The sequence below is a fragment of the Rhinolophus ferrumequinum genome, chromosome 19, assembly GCF_004115265.2.
Source record: "Rhinolophus ferrumequinum isolate MPI-CBG mRhiFer1 chromosome 19, mRhiFer1_v1.p, whole genome shotgun sequence".
NCBI lineage: Eukaryota > Metazoa > Chordata > Mammalia > Chiroptera > Rhinolophidae > Rhinolophus > Rhinolophus ferrumequinum.
Window position 1 is genome coordinate 22,158,615 of NC_046302.1, and position 23,722 is coordinate 22,182,336.

General features: G+C 37.3%; 1 protein-coding gene across 5 annotated transcripts in view; it reads left to right on the forward strand.

Moving 5' to 3' along the window:
• Positions 1–10: 10 nt before the first annotated feature.
• TAF4B (TATA-box binding protein associated factor 4b) overlaps positions 11–23,722 on the forward strand; it is a 108,745-nt gene continuing 85,033 nt past the window's right edge. For 2 of the 5 annotated variants that reach the window (XR_004425712.1, XM_033135579.1), the window contains exons 1-5: positions 11–780; positions 15,639–15,784; positions 16,859–16,975; positions 21,990–22,151; positions 22,254–22,376. Coding sequence is in view for 4 of the 5 variants with exons in the window: in XM_033135579.1 (XP_032991470.1) it covers positions 438–780; positions 15,639–15,784; positions 16,859–16,975; positions 21,990–22,151; positions 22,254–22,376 (891 nt within the window). In the remaining variant the exon portion in view is untranslated. Of the gene's footprint in view, positions 781–15,632; positions 15,785–16,858; positions 16,976–21,989; positions 22,152–22,253; positions 22,377–23,722 lie in introns of those variants that run through there. The other 3 variants (XM_033135580.1, XM_033135581.1, XM_033135582.1) reach the window with 3 other exon arrangements.

Genomic DNA, 23,722 nt, shown 5'->3' on the forward strand with positions numbered 1-23,722 from the left:
TGCACTGAGCTTGCGTAGGGGGCTTTGGGGAACTCGGGGTTTGTGGTTTTGAAACTTCTGGCGGGGCAACCGCGCCGCAGTTAGGCTGGGAGGTGGGAACCAAAGTGACGCCCTTCCCGGAGCCCCTCTGCCAAGCTCTGCTGCAGCGGGACCCGAGGCTGAGCCGGCGCACGTGGGAGCGCCGCTGAGGAAGCCGCGAGCCGCGGCGCAGGTGTGGGCTGCTGGCCCTGCCACGCGGGCGTGAGGGAAGTCCCGGACGTGCGAGTTCCGCTTCTCAGCGGCACCCATCACTGACTTCTGTGTCGCTGCCCGTGCGCCTCTCCCTAGCGATGCTGTGGAGCCGGAACTTCACTGGAGTCGGCTGCTGCTTGTCAAGCCTCCGCTCGTCTCTGCTCCCGGAACGGCAGCGCCGCAGCTGCTGCTGATCCACCTGGGGGATGCCCGCGGGCCTCACGGAACCGGCCGGCGCCGCTCCCCACGCCGGCGTGAGCGCCTCCGGGACCTTGACTATGGCCCCTGCCGGGGCTCTGCCGGTCCGGGTGGAGAGCACTCCGCTGGCGCTGGGCGCTGTGACTAAGGCTCCTGTCAGTGTCAGCGTGGAGTCCACGGTGTCCCAGCCCCTGCGGTCCCCCATGGGCACCCTGGTGACTAAAGTGGCTCCTGTCAGTGCTCTTCCTAAACTCAGCAGCGGCCCTGGTCTAGCTGCTCCTCAGATAGTCGCCGTGAAAGCCCCCAACACCACAACAGTTCAGCTGCCTGCTAATTTGCAGCTTCCTCCAGGTACGTGGATCACCTTTCCCAGTTTATCTGTCGGTCCAGGCAGCGGTGACATGGGAAACGTCGCAGCCCCGGATTGCGCCTTCTTGCTGGTAGCTCTAAAAAACTCAGCCACGAGAACCTTTCGTAATCTTGACTCGGCAGCGCAGTGATTTGGCTTTACAATGAATACATCCTCTTTGAGTCCTTACTGCATAGTTTTTGTTTCCCCATTTCAAGAAAGAATTTTTTCACCTAAGTGACACTGAAAGCTGGAGCAGCATATTTAGAAGGGCCTTTGAAGCACTGGCTCCTACTTGGAGGAAGACAGAGTATAGCTGAAGTTTATTTTCATGTGGAGAAAGGATCGATTTATATATATATATATATAAATATATACATATACATATCTACATACATTACGATGTAAAATAAAAGTGTAAGTTTTCTCAGGTGTTAAGACTGAAAGAGAATTTTACATTTAAGCAAGTCAACGTTTTAAGCAAGTTTACTGCTTTATAGTACTAGAAATATCCTGCTTTCGTGCACAATCTTTAGATGTGTGACAATTGTAACTGGGTTATAATACTCCCTCTCAGGGAGCAAGTGCAGAAGTTGACAAATAGATCAGAGCCATGGGATTGTTAGATTTGAAGCAGTCTGTGAATGCTACAGTTTATGAGTAGGGGACTACTTTTTATCCTAGGGTCTACTCTTTTGGGTTGTTTTACATGATGTGTGCAAAGGTTTTGCTTTGTTATCATTTACATATTTATAAATCTGCTGAAGGATATTTGAGTCTTCCACCTTCTTTCCGCAACTGAGAGTCTCTTGGAATTTTAGTGGGGAAAAAAGTGCAGCTCACATTCTTTGGAGTGACCTCTACTCAGTGATACTGTCTTCTGTTATTTTGCTCATCAGTAATTGGAACTTGGACCCGCCAAGATAGTAAGAAGTGAAACCATTTGATTCAAAAGATTTCAGTATCTCCTAGCAAGATGATGGGACTCTTGTAGCTAATGTTCTAGTTGTTCATGAACATTGTGGGAAGATTATGTTCTTCGCTTTTGATGAAATTCTGTTTCAGTTTTGTATAGAACACAAGGTACATACACTTGTTAAGATGTATGCACCGGTGGACATTTGCTGCCAGTTCTAAATCGCCATCCTGCGTGCACTCTTACAGTTTGTTCGTCATAACCTTTTTCTAAGAGAATTTACCCAGTGCCAAACTCATAGGTGTCAGGGAATTCGAATCCAGGTCTGTTTAACTTTTTTCACGACACTATGCATACCACTTAGCATGTGTGTACAGTATGCCTCATTGAGTATCAGCACTAAAAGGTGATCTACAGAATTGTATAGACTAACCTTTTTATACACAGAGAAACCAAAACTGAAACTTGCTGGAGCTCAGTTAACAGCAAACTAGGACCACAGCCTAAATATGCAACATTAAAACATTTCGTGCTACTGACCATGGATAAAATCGCTTAAAGGAGAGGAGATAAATTGCCTTTAGGAACTGTTAGTTATAGAGGAGGTGGGAAGTACTTTGGGGAATAGCTTTTGGGAATTTCTGCTGATGTGTGGCAGAAGAGCATACTAACATTAGTACTCTCATTGGTGCAGAATAAGATAACCAATAGTTGAAGAATAAAATGGAGACTCTGATTAAAGTAACGTTTTGAAAAGGTTATGATTCTTCTACCATTTCTTTTATATACTGAGCATTAGCAGTTGATTACTCACGGATGCTTTAATTATATAGAAGTCAGCTCTTCCTTGTTTAAGATAATGTGTACTTTAAGTGTTTGATTCTCTTCAGAATTTCCTCTATGAACAGAACTTGTTTTAAAAAATATAAATATATACCACAGGTTTTTCTAGGGAGCAGGGGCTGGAAACAAAAAGGAGGGGGCTTTGTGTAGAAATGAAAGAAACTAAGTGAAGCTCTGGAAATTATTCTTCTGTTAAATGTTTTTGGCAACCTCTCCAGTCTTCTTTTTAGTGGACTTGTGGGATTTTAGGCCAGACTGTGACTCTCTGTTTTTGGTATTCTGTGTCTCTCCTATCATATGTTTGAGAGTGACGATGAAGGACTTGAGTATTCCTTTTTTTGTCATAAACTGTGGTAAATTCTGTTTGACAGTCATACTGTACAGAAGTTTGTGAAAGTTATTTGTGAGACAGTTTGAGGTCCTTTTTCATCAACTCCTTCATGCTGAGATATGGCGTAAGGTTTGCATCTGCTTTCTCAAATCCCTGAACCAGTTCCTGGATAAGCTGGTGGCTCTTGTTTCCACTCTGGCTTTATCAAAGGGATATTCCATGATCATCAGCTTTCACAGTTGTCACAGTGCTATTAGACTTCGTGAAGTGAGAGGCTCTTCTTTTCAGTGCTCACCATATGCACCACAGGCTGTTTGGATTTCAAAGGCTGTGGAGTCAGCTTAACCAGATAGTGTCAATGGCATCATTCATTCTATGGATAGTCATCCCTCAGGAGAAAGTGCTGGCACTCTTTTTCAGCTACTCTTCAAGGCTAGGATAGGTTCTCCCACTTTGTGTTCTCACTTGCGCTCTTGTACTTTAACCATCATACTTCTCACCCTTTAGTTTTGTTGCTTCCCTTTTTGACTGTAAGTTCCACAAAGGTAGGGATGCTGTGTTGCTGACTTTATTATCCCCAGGGCCTAGTATGTTGCTTGGCACAGTGAAGGCACTTAATTAAGTATTTGAATACATGCATGAGTATACGGAGGAGAGTAGGGGGCAATCAGGCTGCAGCCCTTAAGGGATTCCAAGGGCCATCACACATACCAGTATGTTTTCTTTTTAATTTCTTTGTTTATTCTGCTTACAAAAGTGGTATATGTTTATGTAAAAAAACAATTACTGAAACATGATACCCACTTCACCAGAGTATTGCTATTAATAATTTGTTGTATCTCTTTCATGTTAGAACCTATAAATTGTCCTCGTTTTTTTCTTGCTTAGTCCTTTATATCAACGCACCATCATTTTTGGAACACTTTCCTGTTCATAGCCATTGATATTATGTACTATTTTATGCTATTACAAGTAATGCTATAATGAACATCTTTGTATGTATATTTTTGTGCAGTTTTGTAAACATGTTATAGGATGCTGGAAGTGGAATTGTTGGTTCAAATGGTAATATTTTAAAGGTATTGCTAAATTTTACCCCCAAAAGATTGTTTAAATGCATAATCAATGTTAATACTTTTAATACTTAATTTTAAAAAGCTTCCCATGGAATCTAAGAAGTCATTTTCTAGACTTAACTTTAATGGTAAGAGAAGATGAGTCTTTAATTGAGGGCAGAGAAAAGAATTTGAATATAGAGAAATGTGGGCTGGATGATAATATGTAAATTTGTTACTTACTGAATAACTGCTTAAGTGGGATTTTGTTACCTTGAAGGTAAATAAGTATATACTACTATATAGTAGCTGGGAAGGTTTAGTTCACAGAGTAAGGTTTAGGCCACAGAGTATGGATGAGGTGTTGTGCTAATCAAGTTTGTAAATAACAAGGGACTTGGAGACTTAGCCTTTTGGGAGAGTAGTGGAGTGTAGCAATATAGGGCAGAATACTGGCCTTGGAATCAACAGACCTGGATTTGAATACTAGCTCTGCCACTTAATAGCTTTGTGATCTGAGGCAAGTTTATTAACCTCATCCTGAACCTCACTTTTTATCTAAATAGTGGATCATACCTTCTTCATAGATGTATCGTAAGGATTAAATAAAATGAGTATACAGGCCTATTTGTACAGAACTTTGGGGAACACCATTTGTGTGGAATACAATGCTATCTAGCAGAGATGTCCTGAATATTTAAGGTGCCTGTGTAGCATTTAGATCCAGGTACCCTGTAGTTACTATTAATCTAATAATGTATAAGCATCCACCAAATTCTCAATAGTTTAAAAGGATGAGCATTTAAATAACCTCAGTGCCTACCCACCCACATTTTTTTTAATTGAAAGTTTGTGGTAAAAAATTTGGAAAACAAAAAAATTGTCCCAAAATATTTTGAGTTGTATGTTTTAGTCTCCATTTTTATGTCAACTGTATTGAGCTACAATTTTTGTTATTAAAAAAAGGAACCCACTTACAGTGAGTTTTGAAAATTTTGACAAAGGTATCAAATCAAATATAGAACTGCAATCAAAATATAGAACATTTAATTCCCCAAAAAGTTTTAGTTTCTTTGGGGAAAAACAAAAAATGTATGCATGCCTCCTTTAGTTTTATGTAATTGGGATTCTATGATATAATTTTTATATACTGCTTTTCACTTACCATTATATAGTGACAATTTTGTATGTTATAAACTCAAAAGTTTAATTTTAATGGCTGCATAGTCCATTATTCGATCATTTCTCTACTTGTCCATTTAGATTACTTACGTTTTTTTTTTAAAAAAAGTATTTATAAATAAAATAAACCAAATTAATTGTATTTAGGTTATGGTATGCATCTTAATTATTTTCTTGGGATAGTTAACAAGAATTCAAATTTCTAGATCAAGGAAATATGAGTATTTTAAAGTTAATAATTTGTTTTTTATTTAGTCATACATTACAGTGCTAACTATATGCTAGGTTCTATGCTAAGTACCATGAATATAGTGGTAAATAAGATAGACGCAATTCCTCTCCTGGAAACCAAATAGATTTCTAGAATTTCCTTAGATTACCCTAAGCTTAATTTTTCTCCAACAATCCTTTAATTTTTGTAAACGAATACATACATACATATGTATGTACCAGAGATACGGAAAGTTGAAAAAAAAGAGAAAAGGTAAAAATCACCTGAAATCTTATGGTCCCATTTTTAAAAGATGATATTTAATAGAGGTAAGCTCTGTTTGGACAAATCAGCCGTGTAAATGGAGGATAGGAGAGCTGTACCATAACTACTAACAGGAGAATCTGGGATAAAAATTTATTTATTGATTTAATTTTTCTTTCATTTACTCAAAGAATTATGGGCGTGAGGGTAAGAGGGAAATTTAAGTGACTTTAAGCTCAGTAGGGGAAATTATGACGTTTGAAAAATTAAAGGAATTGAGCCCATGGTGCCTGCAGAAGAAACAACTTAAGGTATGTTAGCTACCTTTTAAGTGTTTAAAGGACTGTCCTGTGGAAATGAAAAGTGGGCTTATTTTATGTTGTTGTACAAGGGACTCTCACATCTGTGAATATTAATGGAAGCACATTTTAGTTCCATATTAAGCAAAAACTTTGTATTTCTTGTCCGATTGTGCAGGAGTGACATATGTATATCTCCAACTTCCTGACCCTGGAATTCTTTGAGTAGAGACTATAATTTCACCACCAGTTAGGCATTTATGTATAGGTATTAAATTATAATCGACAAATTCTAAAGTCTTTCGGGCTCTTACATCTGTATGGATCTGCTATCCTTTCTTGAGTATGAAGGAAACCAGAACATCCACTTCAGCTTGCCACCAAGACAAAGTAGGAAAGGCTTCTTGGGACAAAGGAGCTCCCTGGGCGGAAAAGTAGAGTATGTTAAATTATGTACCAGATTAGAAAGTGGACACTGGACCACTTTACACTTTTAATACCTTGATGGTTTTAGAGGAAAGGTGCTTTGTAACCTAATGCATGGTTATTTTCTCTCAAAATGTCTGTAGGATAAATAGGCAAAGCTGGCTATCCTTTTATTATTGGAAAAGGTAAATCTCAGATGTTTATCAGGATTGGATTCAAAGAGACTTGGTAACTGGTCTTCAGAAAAGAGATAATGTTCAGTTTCCTTTATATATATGTGTATAAGTACTAGGTTGTTGCCCATTGGAATTGGGCTTTTGGGATAGATAAGCACTTCAGTCAGAAGAGTATCCAGAGTTCAGGTGAGCTAGTTATTTTATTCTCAGTACAGTAGTCCCCCCTTATCTGAGGGGGAATATGATTCAAGAACCCCAGTGGGTACCTGAAACCATAGATAGTACTGAACCCGATATATACTATATTTTTTCCTATACGTACATGCACTTTACAGCTTCTCTTTGGCATATTTGAATTGCCAGCATCACTACTCTTGTGCTTTGGGGCTATTATTAAGTAAAATAAGGGTTCCTTGAACACAGCAACAGCTATATGGTGACAATTGATCTGTTAACTGAGATGGCTACTTAAGTGACTAATGGGCGGGTAGCATATACAGCGTGGATATGCTGGACAAAGAGATGAGTAATGTTTCAGACAGGACAGAGCGTGAAGGCGTGAGATTTTATGCTACTCAGAATGGCATGCAATTTGAAACTTAGGAATAATTTATTTCTGGAACTTTCCATTTAATATTTTTGGATTGCAGTTGACCTTGGGTAACTGAAACTTCAGCAAGTGAAACTATGGATAAGGGAGGAAACTACTGTATTGTCTATTCACAACTACTCAAATATTACCTCTCAGTGATATTTTGAGTTCTTAGTTGAGGAGTTTGGATTGTGGACCTTTATTGGCATTAATAATAACTACTACTAACTTTAAAATACAAAAATCCTTTCAAATGTGTTGTCTCATTTCATCCCTTTAACAATCATGCAAGTTAGGTATTAAGTCTCGATCCACAAATGTGGATTGTCTTTCCATTTATTTCAATTTTCTTCAATTTCTTTCCAACATTTTGTAGTTTCTAGGGTATTCATTTTGTATTTATATTGTTAAATCTATTCCTAAACATATTATTCTTTTTTTGATACTTTGTAAATTGAATTGTTTTATTCATTGCAAGTATATATAGAAATACAGTTAGTTTTTGTATATTGATCTTCTATTCGGCTGCCTAGATGAACTTGTTTATTAGTTTTAATAGTTTTTTTCGTGGATTTGTTAGGATTTTCTATATACAACATTATATTATCTGTGAACAGATAGTTTCATGTCTTCCTTTCTAATTTGGATGCCTTTTATTTGATTTTCTTGCTTAATCGCCCTGGCTGGAATTCTCAGTACAATGCCGAACTGAAGTGATGCCTGCAGGTATCCTTGTCTCATTCCTCACTGTAGGTATCTTTGTCTTGTTCCTGCTTAGGGAGAGAGCATTTAGTATTTCACCATTAAGTATGATGTTAGCTGGGGATCTTTTATAGATTTCCCTCCATCAGACTGGGGAAGTTTCCTTTTATTCCTATTTTGTTGAATGTTTTTATCATGATAAAAGGGGTGTCAGATGTTTTCAAATACTTTTTCTTTATCTATATTGAGATGATCACATGGATTTTTTGGGTCTTTATTGATAGCGTGTTTTACACTAATGTTCACATGTTAAACCAACTTTGCATACTGAGATAAATATCACTTGGTTATAGAATATCACACTTTTATATGATGCTGGATTCAGTTTGCCAGTACTTTGTTGAGGATTTTTGAATCTATATTCATAAGGCATGTGGGTCTCTAGTTTTCTTGTGATGTCTTTGTCTGGTTTTGGAATTAGGGTAATATACAAACCTTACAGAATGAGTTGAAACATATTCCCTCCTATTTTTTGGAAGAGTTGGTGAAGGATTAGCATTAATTTTCCTTAGATATTTGTTAGAATTCTCCAGTAAAGCCCTATGGACCTGGGATTTTCTGGTGGGTACTTTTTTGATTACTAGTTCAGTCTCTTTGTTAGAGGTGTATTCAGGTTGCCTGTTTTCTTGAATCAGTTTCAGTGGTTTGTGTGTTTGTAGGAATTTGTAAATTTCATCTGTTATCTAATTTATTGGTTTACAATTGTTCATTGTATTCCCTTATAATTCTCTTCAAGTTTAGTAGTAATGTCTCCTCTTTCGTTCCTGGTTTTAGTAGTTTGAGCCTTCTCCCCTTTTTAAGTAGTCAATCTATTAATAGGTAAAGGTTTGTCAGTTTTGTTGATCTTTTCAAAGAATCAACTTTTGTTTTGATTTCTCTCGGGGTTTTTTTTTTTAATTCTCTATTCTATAGACATATCTTGGATATACCACCACCACAATGAAGTGAATATCTCAATAATACAAGCCACACGAATCTTTTAGATTCCCAGTGCATGTAAAAATTACATTATACTGTAGTCTATTAGTGTGTGATAACATAATTTAAAAATACATTATTGCTAAAAAATGCTAACCATCATCTGAGCCTTCAGCGAGTTGTAATCTTTTTGCTGATGGAGGGTCTTGCCTCAGTGTTGATGACTGCTGACTGATCAGCGTGCTGGATGGTGAAGGCTGGGGTGGCTGTGACAATTCTTAAAATAAAACAACATTGAAGTTTGCTGTATCAATTGACTTCCGTGGCATGCAATGCTGTTTGACAGCATTTTACCCACAGTAGAACTTCTTTCAAAATTGGAGTCAGTCCTTTCAAACCCTGCTGGTGCTTTATCAACTAAGTTTATGTAAAAATCTTTTGTTGTCATTTCAATAATCTTCAGCAGCAGTAGATTCCATCTCAAACCATTTTCTTTGCTCATCCATAACAGGTAACTCCTCATCCGTTAAAGTTTTATCGTGAGATTGCAGTGATTCAGTCACATCTTCAGGGTCCAGTTCCAATTCTAGTTCTCTTGCTTCCCCACCCCCCACATCTGCGGTACATCTTCTACTGAAGTCTTCTTGAAACCCTCAAAGTCATCCATGAGAGTTGGAATCAACTTCTTCTAAACTCCTGTTAATGTTGATATTTTGACCTCATGAATCATGAATGTTTCAATAGCATCTAGAATGGTGAATCTTTCCCAGAAGGTTTTCCATTTACTTTGCCCAGATCCATCAGAGGAATAAATATATATGTCAGACTTACAAAATGTATTTCTTATATAATAAGACTTGAAAGTTGAAATTACTCCTTGATCCATGGGCTGCAGAGTGGATGTTGTGTTAGCAGGCATGAAAACAACATTCTCACTGTACATTTCCGTCAGAGCTCTTGGGTGACCGGGTGTGTAATCAGTAAGTAGTAATTTTTTGAAGGGAATATTTTTTTGAGCAGTAGGTCTCAACAGTGGGCTTAAAATATTCAGTAAACCATGTTGTAAACAGATGTGCTGTCACCAAGGCCTTTTGTTTCATTTATAAAGCACAGGCAGAGGAGATTTAGCATAATTCTTAAGGGCCTAGGATTTTTGGAATGGTAAATGAACATTGGCTTCAACTTAAAGTCACCAACTGCATTAGCCCCTAAATAAGAGAGTCAGCCTGTCCTTTGAAGCTTTCGAACCAGGCATTGACTTCTCCTCTAGCTATGAAAGTCCTAGATGGCATCATCTTCCAATATAAAGCTGTTTAATTTACATTGCAAACCTGCTGTTTTGTGTAGCCGCCTTCATTAATTATTTTAGCTGGATCTTCTGGGTAACTTGTTGCCACTTCTGTATCAGCACTTGGCTGTTTTACCTTGCACTTTGATATTACCGAGAGTGGTTTCTTTCCTTAAACCTCATGGACCAATCTGCTAGCTTCAAACTTTTCTTCTGCAGTTTCCTCACTTCTCTCAGCCTTCATAGAATTGAAGAGAAGTCCTTGCTCTGGATTAGGCTTTGTACTAAGGGAATGTTGTGGTTGGTTTGATCTTCTATCTTGACCACTAAAACTTTTCTCTATATCAGCAATAATACTGTTCAGTTTTCTTGTCATTCGAATGTTGTTTTCTTGTCATTCATGTGTTCACTGAAGTGGTACTTTTAATTTCCTTCAAGAACTTTTCCTTTGCATTCACAACTTGGCTAACTATTTGGCACAAGAAGCCTAGTTTTCATCCTGTCTTTATTGACATCCCTTCCTCCTAAGCTTAATCATTTCTAGCTTTTTATTTAAACTGAGAGACATGGGACTCTTCCTTTCACTTAAACACTTACAGGCCATTGTAGGGTTATTAATTGGCCCGATTTGAATATTGTTGTGTCTCACGGAATAGAGAGGTGTTCAGGGAGAGGGATAGAGATGAGGGAATGCCAGCTAGCCTGGAGCAGTCAGAACACACACATTTATTGATTTAAGTTTGCCATCCTAGATGGGTATGGTTTGTGGTGCCCCAAAACAATTACAATAGTAACATCAAAGATAACTGATCACAGATCACCAGAACAAATATAATAATAATGAAAAAGTTTGAAATATTGGGAGAATTACCAAAATGTGACACACGCACGAAGTGAACAAATGCTGTTGGAAAAATGGTACCAATAGAGTTGCTGACAGGGTTGGCACAAACATTTAATTTGTAAAAAGCGCAATATCTAGGAGGTGGCCAGTTAGCTCAGTTGGTTAGAGCATGGTGATGAAAACACCAAGGTTGCCAGTTCTATCCCCGCATGGGTCACTGTGAGCTGCGCCCTCCTTAAATATAAACAAACAAACAAATAAATAAATAAATAAATAAATAAATGTACAATATCTATGAAGCGCAGTAAAGCGATGTGCAATAAAATGAAGTATGACTGTGTTTATCTCTTCTCTAATCATTAATTTCCTTTCTTCTGCTTGGCTTTAGTTTTTATTTTGCTCTTTTTCCCCCTAGTGTTTTAAGGTGGAAGGTTAAGTTAATGAATCTTTTTAAATACAGGCATTTACAACTATAAATTTTCCTGTAAATACTGCTTCAGCTGTATCTCATAAATCTTGGTATGTTGTGTCTTTATTTTCATTCATCTCAAAGTATTTTCCAATTTCCCTTGTGATTTCTTCATTAACCAACTGGCTACTTAGGAGTGTGTTGTTTAATTTCTACATATTTGTGAGTTCCCCCAATTGCTTTTTGATTTTTAATTTCATTTCATTGTAGTAGGAGACCATACATTGTATGATTTCAATCCTTTTAAATTTATTGAGGCTCATTTTATGGCCTAGTATATGGTCAATCCTGAGTGTTCCATATACACTTAAGAAGAATGCCGTTGTCGGGTGGTGTATTCTATAGATGTGTTTTAGGTCTAGTTGATTGACAGTGTTCAAGTATTTCATTTTCTTGTTGATCTTCTGTCTAGTTGTCTGGCCTTTATTCAAAGTGGGGATATTGAAGTCTCCCAAGTGTTATTATTGAATTGTCAGTTTGTCTCTTAATTTATATCAGCCATTGTTACATATGTTTGGGCCTCTGTTGTTTGGTGCATATATTTTTAGAATTGTTATATCTTCCTGATCCACTAGATGTTTTATCAAATATAAAATGCCCCTCTTTATTTCTGGTAACATTTTTTGTTTTAGTCTATTTTGTTTGTTGTTAGTATGGCCATTTCAGCTTTCTTATGGTTGCTGTTGTGTGATACATTTTCCTCTTTTCCTTTCTACTTTTGAATGTACAGTATGTCTCCTATAGGCAGCATATAGTTGGATCTTATTTTTTTAATCCTGCCTAACACTTTTTGCCTTTTGATTGGATTATTTAATCCATTCACTTTTAATGTTATTGATATATTCGGTTTAGATATGCATTTATTTTTGTTTTTATATATATTTCCTCTCCTTTTACCCCCATTTTTAATTCTTTCCTGGTTTTCTTTGCATTAAGTGACTATTTCTGATGTAACATTTTAATTCCTTTATATAAGTATATATGTGAATATGTGTGTATATATATATATACACACACACACACACACACACATATATGTATTAGTGGTTGCTTTAGGGCTTACAATATACATTGTAGTAGAATCTATTTCACATTGTATTAACTTATTTCAGTGAGATATAGAAACATTTCTCTTATTTAGCTCATTTCCCTCTTCATTTTTGTGCTATTATTGCTCTATATATTGCTTCTAGATATGTTACTAACCCAACAATACCTTATTACTTTATGTAATTTTATGTCTTTTAAAGAAGGTGACTGAAGAAAGAAGAGCAAAGATATATTTGTAGCACTTATTTTATTACCCTCTTATTTACCATTTCTGGTTTTTTTCATTTGTTCCTATGTATTTGAGTTACCATCTAAAGTCATTTCATAGTGCAATACAACTTTGCTCTTACCCTCTTCCTTTATGCTGTTATTCACAAATATATTACATTTCTATATGTTATAGGTCTAATAATACAATTATATACATATTGTTCTATACAATCGTTTTTTTAAACTATTAAGAGAAGAAAACAGAGGTTGTTAGCATTTATACTGTCAAATTACATAATTACCTTTACCAGTGCCCTTTCGTTTTCATGTGAATTCAAATTACTGTCTGGGGTCACTTGTTTTCAGCCTGAAGAACTTCTTTTAGTATTGTACGTGTGGCATGCCTGTTAGCAACCAGTTCTCTCAGTGTTTATCTGGGACTGTCTTTATCTTCAGTTTTAAAGACATTTTTGGTCCTCTAGTGAATTTTTTGTATTAGTTATTGTTCTTTTTAACTACAGAATTTTTAAATTATATCTATTTCTAGGGATATCGTCTATTTGATGAGCTATCATACCTTTTTTTAACTTTAATCATAGTTTTCCTTAGTTTTTTGAAAATATTTATAATGGTTACTTTGAAATCTATTAGATCTGACATCTAGTCCCTCTCACAGGTGGTTTCTGTTGCCTGCCTCTTTTCCTGTCTCAGACTTTTTTCTTTGCACATCTTGTCGTTTGTTGTTCAAAACTAATATGCTGTAGCAATTCTAGATACTGGGCCCTATTTCCTTGATGTGTTACTGTTGTTTGCTTGTTTATTTTTTTAATGTCTGGCTGGATTATATTGGTGAAGTCTATTTTCTCCCCAATAGGAAGCCCCTGATGTTGCTCCTCTTTGGAGGACACAGCCGTGGGCATCAGTACAGCCACTCTGGGATGACAGTGGCTCTCTGACTGTCTCTTTCTGTGACCTCTCTGTTAAGCTGTTTGCCTCTGCTGGTATCACACTCAGCTGTTGGTATCAGCTCTAACGACAGCCATTATTACCCTATTGTTTCCACAGTGCCCTAGGTTCCAATTTGCTCCATAGTCTCATTTAATTAAATTTGGGCTCCTTTACAGGGATAGTTTTTGAGATTTGTTACGATCCCAAGAGGGACCTTCTTAGTTGTCTCTTTATCTGGTTGTGTCTGGTAAACTAGAGATAGGCTTATGGCTTAGCTTATAGCTGTCCTGAAGCTACCAGACTTCTTTTAATTGTCCCTTTGTATTTGCGAGTGTCCTTGGCCTTGAGCTTTCCCACACTTTGAAATAAAGACAACTCCTCTAGGGATATATTTGGAGCAGGTACCATGATTGTGGCAAGCTTCTCTCGGAGCGATATCCCTGCTATAGCAGTGAGTACTGGATGTGGATGGTAAGCTCTGGTCTTTTCTCCTTATCTCTCCCAGCATGGTACCTCCACCCTAAGAAAGAACTGGGGTGAGGGCGATTGGGGCCCAAGTATTCTCAAATCCTGAGGTGTAGAGTCTTCTGTTCATGAGTGGAGATGGGCGAAAGAAGCCTGGAACCTCTTGGATGCACTTGTCTGAAATTTGTCCTGTGCTGTAGCATGTAGCTTGGGGTTGGGGAGATGAGGAAAGGTAGTGGCCTGCTCCTCCAGGAAGATACCATAGCCCTCTGCTGGGAGCTTGGGAGGGAAGGGAGGCCCTGCATGGGCCTCACTGCCTGGGGTGGAGGTTCTATCTGAGCTGGGAAAGGAGGGAGAGTGGGCTGTGATTCAGATGCCACAGATTCTTGATGTTCTTACTGAGTTTTAGTAGATTTTCTTTAATAATTGTGTACTCATTTTCTGTATGCCATACAGTATTTTCAAAGACTTTAAATGGTTTTTAAAATGGCTGTTTTTACCACTTATGCTTATTTTGCTGAGGAATGGGTTTGTTGAGCTCTTCATGCTGCCATTCTTGAAGTAGAATTACAACTGCAAATATTCTTGCTTGTGCCTCCTACTGACATGGACAAGAATTTCTTTAGATTTAGAAATCGTGGATTAGAGGGTATGCAAATGGAAATCTATATTGCACAGCTGGCATAATCATATACAGTTACATAAAGCAGTTGTTGTGCCAGATTGTACGACCGCCATCAAAATATTAGAGTTCTTATTGCTACATATCTCTGTAGCACGCAGTATTGTCATTGGCCTTCTCAGTTTTTGCCTGTCTGGTGGATATAAAGTGATATCTCATTGTGGTCTTCATTTACCTTTCCCTGTCATTGGCATCTGTGTTTTGTGCATTTTGGATATTCGTCCTTTGAATATATGTGAACTAAAATTTTTCTCCCATTTTGTGGTTTGTGTTTTTATCTGGTGGTGTCTTTTGCTAAACAAAAGTTCTTTTGATACAGTTGAATGTATCACACATTACATATTTAAGAAATTCTTCCTTATCCCAAGTTTAGAAAGATAATTTTCTACACTAAGAGTTTAAAATGTTTTGCGTTTATCCTTAATGGTTTTCGTCTATGGTGTGAAACTTTTCTTCTTTTCCATGTAGATAACTCATTGACTCAGACCTATTTATTGAGTAGTCCCTCTTTTCCTCACTGATTTGAAGTGCCTCTTGGGAAAATTTGATACTGCACATCTGTATGAGTCTGTTTTGGGATTCTCTATCCTATTCCATTGGTCAGTTTGAGTAGTCTTTTGCCCTTACCATACCATCTTACTTACTGTAGCTTTATAAATAGTTTGATGCCATGAAGGAAAAGTGTTTTCCCTCCTACAGAAATGTCTGAGCCATATGGTTAGACTTTTAATATTTTAAGTAGCTTTGAGTAAAAACATTTTTTTCCACATTATATGTGATAATTAGTAGACATAGAATTCAGTATGTATAATACAAATTACCTACTCCAACCATTTACAGTGTTGAGAGGAATGGGAGAAGAAATGTATTATTATGCTTCATTTATTAGCTGAGGTCACTTTTTTGTATGTTTTTCCTTTTAACTACAGGAACGGTTTTGATCAAGAGTAACAGTGGTCATTTGATGTTGGTATCTCCTCAGCAAGCTGTACCAAGAGGTGAGACCACCAGGAACATAATTTCAAGGCCAACTGTACCAACGAATACTCAGACAGTCAAAATCTGTACAATGCCGGTAATATACCTTAAAGTTTTTTCCATCTTCTTTAGTTTTCCAGGTATTGTGTTCATGTAAACATGTACGTATTTGCCAGTAAAAATAATCGAAGGGATGATTCTGCTCAACTTTTTGAATTAAGTTATTTTCTTTGAATAGGTCAATTTAATCAAGATGTTTGATTTTGTCATTTGGTAATTGCTAAAATAATAAAAATTGAATCTTCATACTCAAAGATTTTGTAGTCCTCAAGGGAATGTTCAAGGGCTATTTGTTTCTCTAAATGGAAAGAAAACTATTGTTTCAATTTTAATTTGTGACAGAATATTAAGACTATAGTTTATAGTATTCATTTTTATCCATATCTTACAGGAATTACCTTTAAGAAATTCACAATTCTGCTGTAACATTTTATTAAATTGGCATTGTTAAGAAATGACTTATTTTATATACATGATAATCTTTCTGGGTACCTGAAGCTTATCTGTGTGCCAGAGTTTAAAAAGTGTTTTATGGGCATCTTTCTTTGGTTAAACAGAAAATGCTGAATAAAGTATAGCATTTTCTTGATGAATCAAGCTTATCCTAAAGAAAGATTGCACTGTATTCTGTGGTAAGATCATCGTTGCCAGTTTAAATCCTCCCATCCCCCATTTTGTGCTCTCCTAATTTGATTCTGGGTTCTCAGTCATTTTCTCTGTTACTGTATCTGTTAATGATAGCTACTCCTTCCCTTTCTAGTTTGCTCTATCTAACTGTTGTGGGTTGAGAAGATAGGTTAGCATATTTTGTTTATAATTAGATGTTAAATAAGAGTCTGTGTTTTCTATATGAACCAGAGAGTCAAGTTTAAGATTTTAATACTGAAATACTGTGATATTTATTTGTTAGATTAGTTGCCTCCTCAGAAATATGAAATGAGTTTCAACTGGCCAGTTGACCAGTTAGATTCATAGCAGAGAACGTGCATATAATCTATAAGATTATAAAACCAGTTATAACAAAGAAATTTGTTATGGTACAGTGTTTTAATATTTGCCACAGTACTGATTGATTTTAATTACTAATACTGATGATTGTATTATTCCACAATCCCCCCAGAATTCTAATTCACAATTAAGCAAGAGCATGGCAGTGGCACCTGGTAAAAAATTGGCACAAGTAGGAACTACTATGGTAACCACTGTTCCGAAGCCTTCCTCAGTACAAGTAAGTTGGGACTGACTTGTCGCCATGTACGCACTGGTTATTCTCTCATCTTTCTCTACTATTTAGCTACTTCCTGCCAGATATATAAGCCAGACTATGTGGCATTGAAGAGAGCAATTCAGTGAGATATGATGACACTTGCCAAACTGGAAACGTTGGCGGTATGGGAAACACAAGATAAACATGGTCTTGGGATATCAGTTTTATTTGAATCTATTAAATTTATACAAATGCATCAAATAACCATGTGTTGTAGTGTGTAGAAGCAGGTGCTGGAACAGAATTTTGGTGTATGGGATATTTATTAGGGATTGATAACCTGTGGAAGGGAAAGAGAGCAAGTAAGAGTTAGAACTAGATGCAGGCCCAATAAAGCCTCAGCCAGTCAAATGGAGAACTTTGGAGCAAATATGTCTTGTCAGAGTTGTCCCACAGTGTGTCAGTGTGATTGGCAGGGCCTTGATTTCCCTTTGTGATCAGTCATTGGATGTGCACTCTCCAGGGAGAGTTGTGCTCTTGGGAAAGATAATTCTCTGCAGCTGAGGAAGAAACCTGAAGGAGCTGGCAACTGTAGGCTGATAGCATTCCCGACAGCTTGGGAAACACGCGTCTCTCCTGTGGTAGTGTATCACAGGACACTCCTTGCATTACGGGAGTTACTTCCTCATACATGTTGAAGACCGGCTCTTCTGGGATTCCAGTGGGTTACTAAACGGGGAAAGAAGGGAGAGGGAAGTCGTAGGATGAACTGCAGTTCATCCCCGCTGCTGCAACTGCCACTCATCGTCTCGCTCCTCCATTACGCCTTCCAGATTCCCCTCACCCTCAACTACCAACTCTGCTGGTCACGGTAGCCTAACTGACAGCGTGGTCACACCTACATCCCTGAGGGATATGAGGGCCTAGTCACCATGCTCTTTGGAAGCAGGAGTTGCTGTACTTGTCCATTTGTCATCACAAACGGGCAAGGAAATACCATGAGGCACGTAAGTGAGTCACCTGGAATCACCATACATACTCCCGTCGGCCTCTGTCGGGTAATAGCAACCCCACCTGTTCCAGATGTCTGGTCAGTTACACCTGTCATGATAATGACTCTTCTTTTTCCTGCTCGTCCCTGGACGCACGGAATCTGAAGTGCTCAGGAGGCCGCCATGGTGCCTAGTTTATAGGGACTTACTACGTCCTTCGGTGAAAGTGTCACCTCTGAGTAGAAATGGGAAGCACAGAGTCCCCTGGTGGGCCTTTGGGAATGATGGTATGTGGTTTCATTCATCCCGCTGCTCCTTGATTCCTTGGTTCTTCATATATTTGTCCCATTGGGGAGAAAGTATCGTGTAGAAATTTTTGGCTCAGTGACTATACTGAGTCTTGGAGGATGGAGGATGGGACTCCATCTTCATAGAATATCACCTCTGAGTTTGTCCTTCTTCTGTGCCTTCTGTAGATTGTTCTAACACTTGAGTTAGGCCTGTAGCTTCTGAGCACGCCATATATGATACAATCAGAAGATCCCATGGTCATGGGACCACTGGCACACTTCCTTTGCTGTATAGAGGATGCATCTCCGTGGAGCATGTTATATGAAATCCCATGCTATAACGCAAACCCTCTGTTGGTGTTCCAAAATTTATTTAACCACACTATTCCCGTTCTTTTTGTCTAACGGAGATAGTGAGCAGTGAGCTGATATTAAACATAGGGTTTTCCCCCCAATAATGGCTACCATTTATCGAGCATTTAATGTGCTTGACACTTTTTAGGTGCTCTACGTCTATCATCTTGTTTCATCTTTGTGACTACTCTATATGGAAGTGTTATCTCCGTTATGAATATGTGGAATATTTAGAAAGGTTAAGTAAGATACTTGAATGATTTCTGCTAATGAGCAGCGAGGGGGGATTTGGGCTGAGGTCTCTATCTGACTCTGGAAACAGTTCTTGATGACCTCTTAACTGATTATCTCAAACTCTAGTTTTTTTTTCCTTTAACATAAGTACTAAGGAGATTATTGGGCTAAAAGGTATGAACTTACGCCTACTGGTATCTACTATTGTGTTGTAAGAAACAATTATGTTCTTTAGAATGGGGTTCTTTGAAGATCAGATGTAGATGCAGAATAATACCATGCAGAGGTGTGTGAAACTGGAAGAGACTCACAGGTCCTAGAAGAGGGAGGCATGGCATGCCATTCAGGGGGCCACATGAGGGGCTCAGCCAAACAGGTGGGGAGCTGACAGAGAGTGAGGACTCGGGCAAGTACCTTATTTGAGGGCTGGTGTGGAGTACACAAGCAAAAGGGCAAGGGGATTTCATTTGTATGTTTGAATGTCACTAGGTCACAGTTGGGAGGGCAGGAAGGGGAACTTGTAGCAGTGATCAACCTTATTACACCAGTGCATCTGGTCTCCTGGATGGGGTGCTTAGAGCCTGTTTATGGGGAAGCTGAGGCATTAGAAAAATAGGAAGTTATAATAAGAGTTTACAATATAATTTTGTTATTTTATGAAAGGTTTTTATCACTTCAGCAGTACTTTGAGTATATCAGTTTTTTCATTGGATCCGTTTCTCAAAGATTTAGTACTTATAGTTGTTCTAAAATGGTATATCTGGATTAGTTCTTTTCCTTTGATTATTTTTTCATGTATATGTCTACTGTTGATATTTCCATATGGATTTTTTATAACCTCCTAATTTAGGTTGATGCATATTAGCTGGGCTCCTCCTCAGTAGTAGGCTAAAGTAGTAGAAATTATTAAGCAGTAAAGTTAATGAATAATATCTGTGTCCATTTTGAGGGGTGAAACATCTCAGTTTTAGGCATTTCTTGGAAATAAAGAGCTAGAACTTGGAAATGAGAAAAGCTAGAACTCTTTGTATTTGACTATTTTGACTATAAAGGCAAATATGAATGTGTTAAGAAATTTTGTGTTTTCCTATTAATAGGTATTGAAATTTATTTTAAATGGCTTGAAACATGGTCTGGTCTAGTAAATATAACACAGGAACTAGTCTGAAATCTTTGTTCAGCATTATGTTGTATTTGATGATGAACACATAGCCTGGCCCATTGTTAGGTTGGAATATAATGTGCAAATGATTGCATTTGGAATTAGTATTTCTAATTACATATGAATAAACCCGAAGCTGATTGCTCTTTCCAACAGGTATAGAAAACGATCCTTCTTGAAATGCAATTTAGCCTGCTAAATTTGCATGCAACTCATTTTACTGGCTCTATCTATAACTAATTTTCACAGATTATTTCTCATCTGTCCCAGCTCTTTTCTCTCCTGTCTCCCAGACATGCCTAGTCAGTGCCAGTGCAGTCTTGCAAAGCATGGAAGTACCATTGGCTGGTCTATATCTAGTCTGAGGCAGAGTTCCAATTGAGTTTAAGATAGTCCTTCATTACTGCAGTGAGATTATGTAGATAACTGGGCTTAGGTGCCCCTTCGTGCCTTTTAAGAGGTTGGAATTGGCATGGAAAATACACGTATGTGGTAAAGTAAGGTTATGAAGGACATATTTTGTACTGGAGACAGAATTAAATATTGACAAGGAAAGTAGAAATGCCATAAGTACTCCCTCTGCTCACAAATTTCAGGAAAAGTGTATTTAGGACACTTTTCCTGAACTCACATTTCATTGGGTCTTTTTTGCTTCATAAGGGAGAGGTGCAAAACTCCCCTGAGGAATGCATCTCACTGGTACTGAAAGGTCATCATACCAGCTAAAGTTCCAGATTACACTTTTGTAAATTAGTGGCCCAAAGAGTGAATGACTGAACATAAAATAGACTCATTGAAGAAAGAGTATTTATTTACTGTACATAAACCTAAACAAGTTTATTAGAAAATCTCCAAAAGGACCCAGAGGAAACTGCACAGCAGTTGTCCTTGGAGAACAGGACTAAGGATAGGAATAGAAGGCAGACATCTTTTTCAGTGTTGCCTTAATAAAATTATACTAATTTAGGTGCAATTTTTTACTGTACCTTTTTTTGCTTGATATTTTTTCATTAGTTCTAATCTTCATCATTAATCAGTGTGTTTAATTTCTTTCCCATTTTTACCCTTAAAACATTCTTGTCTAATACAAACTCCAGTTTTCCTAAAGTGGGAAATTTGGGTGTATATTCAGAGTCACCCATCTTGACTATTACGAAAGACAATTTTCTTGAAGATGATAGTAACTTGACCTTTTTGGGCTATATGCCTATAGAACACAAGCATTTAAATTACAATAATGGTGCAGTGCGAATTGCACTGTGTGAATTGCAAATATTGTTCTCTCTCCCACCTCCAAACTTTACTCATGTTCTAACTTTTAGTGTCTGTCTTTAAAATAAGATTGTTGATTTATCTCAATATGGTTGTCTAAATTACTGACTTTTGATTTCTTGTATGAAACTTTTTATCCTGCAGATGGTGCTATAATCACACCTCATTTCAATAGAGGGTGGAAGAAGCAACTGAAACTCTTTTCAGTCTGAAAATGAGATGTCACTTTTGTAATATTTATAGTGCATACTCTTACAGTCTACATAAAAGCAGCTTATCTGAATATAAGATGACCAGTAAATCTCTGCTTTATGCTTAAGAAAATTACATGACAGGCAGGAAATGCTATATTTTCATATAGAGGCTTATTATTTCAAATCCTTTTTAGAGAAGTAGTAATATTTTTTGTGCTTGGCACTATATTTCACAAACAACCTAGGATAGTAGGTACCATTGCTGTCTTTGTTTTTTATTTATAGGAATCAGAGGGTTACCAGCATTAAGGAACTTGTCTAAAGCCAACACTTAGTAGGTAGGTAGATGAGACTAAAAACCCAGATTTGCAAGAGTCCAGAGCTTTTATAACTGTGTTACATTGCTTTAGACTAGGTAGAGCATAACATAAAAGCAAAGATTTTAAGATCTGTTGTAATCTGGTAAATGTGAGATGAGGCACCCACTATCATACGTATCATAGTAATACATATTTAAATATGTACTTTTAATTTCAGCCTGTGGCTGTGCCAACCAATGTTGTCACAGTTACTTCTGTGAAGCCGTTGAATACTGTAACTACCCTGAAGCCTTCAAGTTTGGGAGCACCACCCGCCCCCGCAGATGAGCCCAATCTCAAAGCAGAGAACTCAGTAACTTCTCAGACTAATCTTTCTCCGGTAAGCTGTCACCAGTACCTTACATAAAGGCAGCTCTTTACAAATTTTCTTGGATTCTGTTTTCTAGCTAACGTTTGTGTTTGTTTATATTTCTTTATTTAGATGATGCTAGAAAATGTGAAGAAATGTAAGAACTTCCTTGCAATGTTAATAAAACTAGCATGTAGTGGATCACAGTCCCCAGAAATGGGGCAGAATGTGAAGAAACTGGTGGAACAACTTTTGGTAATTAGTACTATGAAATCTTGCAAGCTCTGTAAGAATTCGTAGAGCATGTTTTAAATGGGAAATAAATGTTTTAAAGTGAGGCTTATTTTAAATGATTTTTTTGATAAACTTTGCTTTTGCTTCTTGAAAGCTTTGTAATGATTATAAATCTTAGGCAAGTAAATCTATTATAGTATATTACTTTCTATATGCCTGTCCTGCTTCCCTTAGCCTAAAAAGAGCCTTGGAGAGAAGGTTGACTGGTCAAATAAAAGGTTGATACTCGAATTGTAAGTACCAGAAAGTCAGACTGTGAACAGATAATAAAATTGAGTTTTCTATGTCCAAACAATAAACTTTGGGACCTGTGGAATTAACTTCCTTAGGTCTCAGTTTCCTTCTCTATGAGATGAGAAGAATAAACGTGATGACTTTTGAGGTTTATTTAAGTACCATGATGCTGTGTCTTTTAGCTACCAAATTAGACATCCTTGATTTCTTCTATCTTCTTTCAGGTAAAATATTGAGATATGTCACAAAGCGGATGAGGTGGAAATTAGCAAATATTGCGTATTATATGCTTAAGAACTATGCTGAGGATGTATCAGACAAATAAAATTTTGGAATTTTTGAATTGCTAAAATCTACAGACTTCTCTGGCTATCTAATGAGAATTTTCGTGTATTTTCATATGAAAATGGTTACTTTTTCCCCAGCAGAAGACATTGACAATACAGTTGACCCTTGAACAACACAGATTTGAACTGCGCAGGTCCACTTAGATCCTTGGTGGGTTGAACCCAAGGATGCTGAGCTCTGACTGAAGAATCAAAAGTTATGTGCAGATTTTCCACTGCACAGCGGTTGGTGCTACTGTCCCTGCATTGTTCATGGGTTAACTGTGTTTCAAATAGTATACAGGAAAACAAGCATAGTTTAAAAATATTAAAATACCTTCTTTACTACTTTTTTTTTGCGCTTCCTATAATTTATTAGCAATAGAGCACATTTGAAATAGTTTTCTATTTGGGAAAACTTTTAGATATTTAAAATTATAAGTCATATAAATAAGTTTTTATCTTTTGAGCTTTTTTTAAGTAAACATTGAGCTTTTGGTCTTTCATTTTCAAGGTATGTTAGTTTTGAAAGGAGATCTGGTGACTTGTTTCTCTAAGATGGAATACTCTAGATTAAGAGGAATGATATGGGAAGGAACGTGTATCCAAGAAAACATTAAAAAGTTTCTAAGTACAAAGAATGTGATGTGTTTTCCTTACAGTGACAGCTTATTTTTTTCTTCTTCTTTTCGAGAAAATGCTTATCAAATATCCATGTCTTCTGAATCAGCACAGTTGGTTTGACAT